Raw genomic sequence first — 9,942 nt, 5'->3', positions numbered from 1 at the left:
TGATGCTGTCCTTGAGATGCTCACACAAACAACTTCTGCTGAAGAGGAGTGTCGAAAAGACCTGTTTCCTTTTCTGTGGTTTTAGTTCCCTAACCTAAAAGTGGAAAACTGTTTCATTTTGATGATTAGACAAAGACAGAATCAAGAATATAAACACACTGTCTTCCCTCCTGTTGTTTGTTCTCTAGCCTTGGGATAGATAGATATTCTTGAAATTTTGAACATTGAAACTTTTAACTTCTCCTTGGTTAGAAGAGCAGCTTTGCATCTACAGAAATTCTTCAGTAAAATAAAACACTTTTTACACTTTTTCACTTTTTTACAGTGAATAAACTGGAAAATAATTTGTTCCAGTGGAAAATATTCGAAACAACTGTAAAGACTCTGTAGCTAACTTAAATCCTAACTTAATGCTATCATCAGCACGTGAGCACAATCACAAGCTGATTTCAGAGGCCATGGACTTTTTGTGTGTTTCTTAGACTGCTGCTTAGTAACCCAGCACAGGAGGTCCTCTTTGGTCAGTCCCAAAAACACATGTGCTACAACTTACTACAACAATATTTCAAAAATAAAAAGCTGTAGAGGTTTTTATTATTATAGTTATTTGTGAGAGTGAAAGCAGGCAAATACATATTTTTTTCTTTTTCTCACCTTTAATATTTTCATTAAAAAAATTTGTGTAATCACACCTGTTGAGTTTAGCTCTACTTTAATAAAAATCCAATCATACTGTACTATATACAGTACTTATTTGTTTCGTGTCATACTCAGATGGCTTGGGTGTCCAATAAGAATAGGCTGAAGTGAAAGAGAAAGTTACAAAGCAGCAACAAATTGGCACATTTCAGATAATTTTCTCACATCAGTCATGAAATCCAAAGTTCCTGTAAACACAGTCTGTCTTCAGTGCATTCCCCTCTCTCATTCACCCCTGATTCCTTGGATTTTTGCTTACATTGCAACACTAATTCATATAAAATTACACACCCCAAACAAGAGCAAAATCAGCATTCACGTAAACTCTTACTAAACTTTATAATAAAAATCCACTTGTAAACAGGAACTGGAACAGAAACTGAGAAAGAGAAACCTTCTTTGAATGAAATGTGAGAACAAGGTCTTAAATTCAGTAAAACAGGTTTTACAACAGTGGAACACATTGTTTTAATTTTTTGTTTGTTTGGGACATTTGAATTGAAAAATAAGATAAAATAATATTTATCATGAAGAAAAATATATTGAAAGTGTGATTTACATGGACCTATTATATAACAATAAGTAAAACAAGAAAATGGTATTACTCAATCAGCAGGATATTGGTGCATTTTGTCACATATTTGCCCTCTTCACCTCAATCTGAGCATCACGGGACCCCGTGAGCTGCTTCTCTTGAGGATTTGGTACATTTCCATTTTTTCTTATATTGACCAACAAAAAAATGGTTAGAAGGTTAACAAATGTCACGACGGACACGTCTTTACACAGTTCCCTAAATAAATCTCTCAGATCTGGTGGTTTTGTAATGCTGACAGTGTCAGGCTTTTGGGCACAGTCACAGATGTTCTACTATGTTCAGATGAATCCTTTGGCAGAAATCTTCCACCTGGTTTAAATTAAAAAGGCAGATGTTAAGTGATATTTTGAGGCTAAAGAAGTAATTTTATCACTAGATAAAACATTGACACTGGATGAATCTGCAAAACTCTGGATTACATTCAATGGAAAAGTTGTATAATGTTCAATGCCAACTGTTCTAAATTTATGAACTTACTCTGGTACTAAATGTTGGCGTGGGATGCGAATTATACTCAGAAAAATCTACATCCAATGTGAAGTGTATTCCTGGTGTAGAAGAAAGAAGGAAGGCACCCTCTCTGACTTCAACTGTGTGGTAGACACCCACTTTGACTGTGTGTTAAAAGTAATCTCGTTGGCACATGAGTCACAAACTATAATCCATTCCACACATTCAGAAAATAAAGAAGAGGATTATGATTATAGTGGAGAAGAAAATAGCTCCCATCCTGCCAATGTCCTCCTCTCCCAGAAGGCTTTGAATTTTTCCTGCAATGAAATTGAATCTGATCGTGAGTGACTGGGTCAATTATAATTGGCATGTAGTTTTAAATATACAGTATATTGAAACAAGTTGAGGAAACTGAACTATAATTTTGCCTCTGTCTCTCACACACACGGGAAATCACTTCACGTTCATCACATATTTTACCATATGAACAATTATTTTTTTGTAATACTAAAATATCACTTTACGCACAAAACATTAAGGTTTCAATAATATTCACCAAGAGCTTCATTACTACCATTTTTTTAAGTAAAATTATCTGCACAGATTTTATATCATCAATAATCAAACAGTATACATGATGATTTTTCATGTTGGAAATAGTTGGAAAACAAATACAAAACACGTACATTAAAGATTTTTAACCAAGATACTCACTTGGTTTTATTGAATTTGCAAAAAACACTTGTGCAGACAAAAGAGTGATAATATGATTCAAAGACAAACAGAGCTATAATTAATTTCAAATATTTTTATTGAGAAACACAAAGCACACGTTGTACTACAGGTTGTTGAATGGACAAATTGCTTCAATTTAACTATGAACAAGTAGCCCCTACGCGACACAGTTGGGCTAGAATTAGCTAAAAAACCATTTGATCTAATATCTCAAACAAAAAGTCTGTGAGTCACTGAGTCAATCTTAATGGAAAATATATTCAAGTCTTAATGCTGCGATTTCCAAGACAAGAAGACTTCCTTCTTCTAAAATCATTATCAGCATCAATGTTGTCATGAAAACTACATTTAAGAGACACAGAGCGCCTGAAGTGAAACTTTGTTCCCAGACTGTGGCACAACCTGAAGTGGTCCTGGCCATCTCAACTTTTGACATTGTTTGAACTGGAGAAAGAGTAAGTAAACATTGTGTTTCCCAACCTCATTACTATCTGAACATTAAACTACTATCAAGTTGAAGAATGAAGAATGTTGTTATTGCTTCAAATTATATCCAATATGTTGAGGAGTTCTCACAAACATATAATGTATCTGAGGAGGAGTAGACTTCATGTTTGCTATTGTTGAAGCTGAAAAAGAATAAAACATATTTTCCAGTTCAATAAATACATTTTTCATTTGTTTTGGCCTGTATAAGCACACCGTGTTTGGAAGAAGGCTTCAGGTCGCTCAGGATGACACTGCAGTTCCTGCGAGGCTGTCACATTTTGGTGCTGCGACCTCTTAAACTGTCTGCCTACAGGGTCATAGTTTCTAGATCTTCTAACCTGTCTGTCTATCTAGTCTGTTGACCATTACACCTGTCAAATGTAGTTAGGCACCAAATACCAGGTGATTTACACTGAGGTAAACACAGTTATATCTGTTTTAATTTGGCAGATTAAAGGTAATGTTATGTAAGGAGTAGCATAAAGCAGAAACAGTTCAAAAGCATGTAGTTGTTGACGCATTTCAGCTGATGCCTCCACCTGTGATTTCTTTAATCTTGCACTGCTACATTAATTCATGGGAAAGAAAGATACATGTGCAAAACAGGAACAAGATCAGTAAGTCCAAATAACAAGAGGACTTGGAGCAGGAGAGAACTGGTTCAGTGTTTCATGGTTAAATTGTCATTGCCAGCAAACCAAACATTTTTATCTTAACCTGACAAAAATATGGTGGAAATGTTATTTATGTGGAGCTAAAATATATCCAAAATGATTAATTTGTTTACTTACAAGAAATATAGAGTAGTGTACACACTCTCATTATACTCCTTCTCTGTCTTATCTTTCCACACCAAACTGTGTCTCTCACATTAATGAGGGTTCAGTGAAGAAACATCCCCTCTTATATTTTGATGCTGATGTGTAGAGTCCAGCAGGTGGCATTGTGGCCACAGGTATAAACCATCCACAAGCTTTTCAGGGTTGTGAGATCAAATTTGCCATGAAACACAGACAGACAGAGAATAAAAGCAAATAATTTTCTGCAGGATTTTTTTTGCATCTTCTGATGAATATTTACCCTTTTCCCTCAGTTTGAGAACAGTGTTACCCTGTAAGCTGCTTCACTGGAGAAATCTTCTTACTGTTTAACAGATAAGAGTTCAAAAGGTTTCTCACTAAAGCTGAGGAGATGGAAAACGTCAGCACATTGCAAGCAGACACTTCTTCAGCCAGAAGCTCCTTGTAGAAATCTTTGTTGGTGTGATGCTGACCATCACTCAGGCACTGGGACACTTTCATAAATGTTCTCAGCAGCTGGGGCGTTGAGATGCTCAAGTGTCCCCCTTGACTGAAACCTTCTCCCTACTGGGAAGAAATGCAAACATTAAATGATAGTCTCAGTCTGAAAAGGGAAGGCACACTCTCAGTGACTTCGACTGCTCAATAGACACCCACTTTGAGTGTGTAAAATTAATCTGAATGGCACATGACTCACAAGCTATAATCTACTCCACACTTACGGAAAATAAAGACGAGGATTATGATTATGGTGGAGAAAAAAATTGCTCCCATCCTGGCAATGTTCTCCACTCTCAGGAAGGCTTTGAATTTTTCCTGCAATGAAAAATGAGGGACTAGGTCAATGATGATTGGCACACAATCTCAAATATGTGCTGTAAATATACAGTACGTTGAAAAATATACTATAAATTGAAAACTGTAATATACAAATGGGTGACAAATTAAAGTAAAAACCTGAATAAATGACTGGAGAAACATAATGAATGCAGATGCTTCCACAAAGGTGCACTGCACGGTACAATTAAGCACTTAGCATCCCATCATGCTCTGTGGCAGGTATAAAAATGCTGTGCAGGCCCAGTAGAGTCTGAATTTGTAAAGATGGCAAGAGGACTTTGAAAGAGGGATCATTGTTGGCGTACAGATTGCACGAGGTTGCTCAACTAGCTCGTCTTTCAATCGGAATAGTGACTAAAGTGACATATGAAGCTCCAGTCAGGAAGACTATCTCCTACGTATGCCTTCTAAGTCACATGCTCTTTCCCCCTATCTCTAAACTTCACCAGCTCATTCTCGTTTTCATCCAAACGCAACCTGAAACACTGGCCTTTAGCCAATCACATGTGAGCTCTCAAATTGTGTTCTTTCCCTCGGCTGCCATTCAGCAGCATCTTATTCCAATGGACCGCTTCCTATAGTGATCTACTTCCTGTTCACAATCAATTCTATTTTACTTCAAATTTCTCATTGCCTTTTGTTTCTCTTATTAGTCTCTCCTGGTTGAACTGCCTTTAGATCTGTGGGGAATTGTGGTGGGCACATTTGACCACCATGATGCTCCTGCATTAGTGAGATATGTAAGGAAAAACCGAAAAGCGTCAACAGGTGACGGAGAATGTTGAAACAGGATGTGGTCCGTCTACAGTTACATAGAGAGGGATATTATAATAGGGTTGACCTGCATAAACTCCTCATTACAAACATGAATGCACATTTCAGTGGTGCAATAACATAATCACTGGTCTACAGAGATGTGGAAATTGGTCAGTCATCCTTGACCATCCTCTCCACAAGTGGGTGAGTGCATGTGTGGCGACACCAAGAGAACAGTACAGGCCTGAATGCTTGACCCACAAAGTGAACCTTTGAGACAAGGGTCACTTCCAATCAATACAAAGTTGTTCTGAGTTATCAGCTTTATCCTATGATGATATATTTCAATCCTGATGGGAGTGCTCTCCTCCAGGAGGACAGTGCCCCCATCCAAAGGGCACGAGGGGTCACTAAATGGTTTGATGACTGTACAAATGATCAGTGAATCACATACTAAGGCCTTCACAGTCACCAGAACACCCAGTTGAACACAAATGAGAGATTTTGGACCGACGTGTTAGCACTTTCCACCACCATCATCAAAACAGCAAATGAGGAAATGTCTTTTGGAAGAATGGTGTTCATCTTTCTAGTCGAATTCAGAGACTCGGAGATCAATGCCAAGGCACACTGAAGCTGCTCTGGCAGCACTTTAGGTTGGTTTTTCCTTTAATTTGTCACCAGTCTGTAGCTTTGTACTCTCTGTTCCTCACTTCCACACTTAACCCACACCCACACATGCACAAAATATCTTTGGAAAGCCACAAACTTATAATTTCCATGAGATATTTCTGGTTATGTTTCAAATTTTAAAACATGATTCTTTAATAAATGTCCTGTACCTTAAAAAGCATAGTTATTTATATCTGCTGTGAATACTTTTTCAAATACATTTCTTCATTTTTAACAAAACAGTACCATACCTCACTTCTGATGATGCCCAGTGTTGGGTCACCAACTTCTGCAGATGCTGTCCATGTTTCTGTTCGGAGTTAAAACCACCAGTGACTACCATGCATGAAGTAAAGTGTATTCCTCAAATGAACTGCAGTGAACCACATTTTGTTTTATCCCTGAATACTAAACAGTGCCAATGAAGCAACTGCTTAACGACATTTAGATTTGCAAAAAAGAGACACTTAAGATCAACAATACCTCCCACTTTTTGAAATATTTATTTATTCACACCTGATTGCTCATCATGTCTCCCACCAGTAAGTGACCAGTCCTGGGTAATAGGTTGTTCCACAGGAGCTGGAAAAAAACATAACACATTTAAGCTCAACTGAAAAACACCACAGACTTCATGATCATCCGTTACAGTTTGCATGAGCATTACCTTCCTCCATGACCAGGTTTGTGTTGGCTTTATAGTCATTGAACCACCCAGGGATCTCGACCCTGCAGCCATACACACCAATGTCGCTCCACTGAGCATTCAGGATGGTCAGGGAGATATCTCCATCTGTCACCCTGCCCAGCAGCTGGTACCTGGAGGACTTCCTGAGGTTTACAGCCCCGTCCTCCGAGGAGAGGATGGTGTCGGAGCATTTGGACCTGGGAACCTCTCCTCGTCCCCAACAGAAACTCAGCACACCGTGACTCTGAGCGTCATACCTGCAGGGCAAGGTGACATTGTGCCCGATGAAGCCAATGACACCACTGGAGGTGGGCGACACTGTGGATGACAGCAATTGATCAAACTGGATGATCCGATGCAGATTGTAATTCTGAAATGGTGAAACCCACCCACCGAGACACACACACACACACACACACACACACACACGGATGCACACACACCCCTCCACCCACAGGCACACTACAAATACCAGAAAACAAAAAAGCAAAGAATATCGACTTACCTCGGGTCAGGATGGAGAGGAAAAAAAAACAAAGACCACGCATGTGTGTAGGCTATTGGATAACAATGTCCTGAAGTGAGGATAAAATGATTTTCTCCCCCCACACACTCCACCGGAGGATGGTGTTATGCACAGAAGTTTCAACTACCCTTTTCTGAAAATCAGGAAGGAAATGACTTTTAGTCTTGTCTACATTTGGTCTTGAGTTCTTCTTATGATGTACCATGAGCTCAGTGGGAGAATGACTTGTCATATGTGCTGCTATAAACCATGTGAGTTTAATCATTGTCCATATAAACTATAAACTATAAATTGGTAAGAACATAGGTGAAAATATTCTACTGTGCAACATATAAAAATACACCATGCACTCCCATGCATGGTGTATTTGCACAGTATGGGATGTTTAAGAAAGGAAGATGGCCCACATATAAACAGGAAATATCATTTCTGTGATTAGGTCATATACTGACACAAGCAGTTCTCAAGAAACCTATTTTTACATAAGTTTATATAGGTTTGCCTGAAAAAAGAGCAAAATCAATTAAGTAACTCCAGGCATTTGAATTCCTTTGCGCTGCTCACAGACTTAGTAATATTTGGGTAAAGTCCCCAGTTTTCCACTCATTACAGTTTCCTCTTATCTTCAGCAGTAATGGCGGTAACTGGAGTAGCAGTAATAATAGTGGAAACACTTTGGAGAATGTTGTTTTAATTTGGCTGTGATGAGTTTTTCTGAAGACTTTTCTCTCTGCTGGCCACATTTTTTTAAAGTCATCCTGTCCTTGTCCATGCATGTTTTTAATTTCTGTGAAAGTCTGTGAAAAAAAAAAGAAAAAAGAAAAGTGCAGCAGTTTTATCTCCTATCAGCTCTTATTTTCCCTTTAGTTTCCTGAACAAAATGCTTCAGCATCATCTTACCAATCCCAGTCTGACTTTCAACCTCATTTTCCCTTCTCCAATTATTCCTTTTAATTCAGTGTTTAAGATGATATGACTGTATCCATTTGCTGCCCTTTATGAGTGAAAACAATACATTTCATAAAATCCTGTTGGGTTTAAGAGACTGCTCTCTTCAAAGTGACTCATAAACTTGAAATGATCCATTGTATTAGCTTAGATCCCTATGACACTGTAGACATTTGGTGTTGGGCTCATGCTTTTCAGAGAGGCAAAACATTCAGTGTCGTTCTTCTTCAAAGAGAGTTTTAACATCTTTACCCTTTAGACTATGACATCAAAAGGATTGAATGAAGAAGATAAAATAAAACCCATAAAACAGTCAAAAGTATGTTGTATATGAATGGAGTTTTTCTGGTAAATATGTTTTAATGCTTTTCATACTGTAAAACATTTCAAATGTTTCCTCTCATGTAAACTTAAAACAATTTGTGATTTTTGATATATTTTAAACATTTTTAATTACTGCACTTAATATATTGAGGTATTATTGTCTCCAAACATCTCATGTAAACGCCATCTTGACTTTCTAATCCTGAGCAAAACCCGTCTTTTAAATGTCTGTTAAACGTCACAATGTCAGTTAGCCGACATTGTGTGTTGACCTCAACCAGATTTTCATTTCAAACCAAATTTTAATGTGTCTGACAATATCTCTGCTGCATCTGTTTTGAATCCTTTTTTTTTCACTGTCCATTGGGAGTCCTTCCACATTATAGCAGTGCAAAACTAAATGGCTGGTGCTTTTATCTTTTAAGCGAGTAGATAAAATTTTACTACAGTCATATAATTTCTATAATTTGTTCATTCTGAAATTTTGGCAACATTTATTTTTTGACTGCAAGGCAAAATTGGAGGAAACACATTTCAGTGGTTTTCATTAAGGACTGCAGCGTGTGTGTTCATGTATATGTGCTGACAGCAGGTAACATTTATGTTTCAAGGTCACTGCTATACGAGCATCACTAATGGAAAGGAAGAGTCAGTGTGTGTATATGAGGACAGCAGCCTAAGGAAAATATTTTGTCTTTCCCAGCCTCTTATCTGTCCCCCATTCACCTCCACCTGTCAAAACTGTCATCCACCAATGAGCTGCTTGACTGCTCCATAGATCACTGTCCTCCCACGACGATGTCCTGCGTTTTGTCATTTCTCTCAGCTGTGAATCAATTCTCAGAGTCAGCCAATTAACAATAAACATAGTGAAACTGAAACCTTTCTCTCAACGTCTTTTAAAATGTGGATGTGTGAATTTGTTCTTCTTACAAGGTTCACAGTTGTGTTCCAGTTGTTTAAAACAAATAATAGATATGATAGTAATGCTGAGCTTCTCTCTGTGGTGGTATTTACAGTAATTGTTTTCAAATATTATGAAAATGAGGGTGAGCCACTGTGCCTGCACTACAGCAGTGACTATAAGACCACTGCTTCCACACTTCTATTACCTTGTTCAAATTCTGCACTGGTGGAACAGGAGTCGTGTTTTTTCTGTTTGGGTTCAAATTGGAGCCATTGACAATTTGCTTTACTGATAAAGGTTTTAAAAATGGCATTCAGAGCAGAAAAACTAGTCTGGTCTGAGGCCAAAGTGTCAGCACTGACAAATCTATGGCTGGGCGACTTTTGCTGATGTCTGATAAAAATGGGAGCAAACCGAAAAGGAGAAGTGAGATCGCGAAGGTCAGTCTGAGTCATTTTTAGAAGTTAGTGAAGGAGGTTTATAGTCGCTGCCTGGTCAGCTTCATTT

The 9,942-nt window shown here is 38.0% G+C and overlaps 1 protein-coding gene across 1 annotated transcript; it reads right to left on the bottom strand.

Moving 5' to 3' along the window:
* Positions 1-2,543: 2,543 nt before the first annotated feature.
* On the bottom strand, positions 2,544-7,532 carry LOC111652691 (hepatitis A virus cellular receptor 2-like). The gene is made up of 6 exons (XM_023403035.2): positions 7,236-7,532; positions 6,710-7,048; positions 6,559-6,624; positions 6,294-6,352; positions 4,497-4,590; positions 2,544-4,341 (listed from the first exon to the last, which is right to left on the bottom strand). The coding sequence occupies exons 1-6, from the start codon at positions 7,276-7,278 to the stop codon at positions 4,250-4,252; spliced, it is 693 nt and encodes a 230-aa protein (XP_023258803.1). The 5' UTR covers positions 7,279-7,532; the 3' UTR covers positions 2,544-4,249.
* Between the last annotated feature and the right edge of the window lie 2,410 nt (positions 7,533-9,942).

The sequence above is a fragment of the Seriola lalandi genome, unplaced genomic scaffold (genome assembly GCF_002814215.2).
Source record: "Seriola lalandi dorsalis isolate HSWRI2012SDOR001 ecotype SW California unplaced genomic scaffold, Sedor1 jcf7180002054058, whole genome shotgun sequence".
Classification (NCBI taxonomy): domain Eukaryota; kingdom Metazoa; phylum Chordata; class Actinopteri; order Carangiformes; family Carangidae; genus Seriola; species Seriola lalandi.
This window is presented reverse-complemented; position numbering and strand designations above follow the sequence as displayed.

Excerpts from the sequence above, each read along its gene's own strand:
- LOC111652691 (XM_023403035.2), bottom strand. The coding sequence starts at position 7,278 with ATGCGTGGTCTTTGTTTTTTTTTCCTCTCCATCCTGACCCGAG. Across the intron at positions 7,049-7,235 it reads CCTCTCCATCCTGACCCGAG|TGTCGCCCACCTCCAGTGGT; the intron begins GTAAGTCGATAT and ends TGTCATCCACAG. Across the intron at positions 6,625-6,709 it reads AAACCTGGTCATGGAGGAAG|CTCCTGTGGAACAACCTATT; the intron begins GTAATGCTCATG and ends GTTTTTTTCCAG.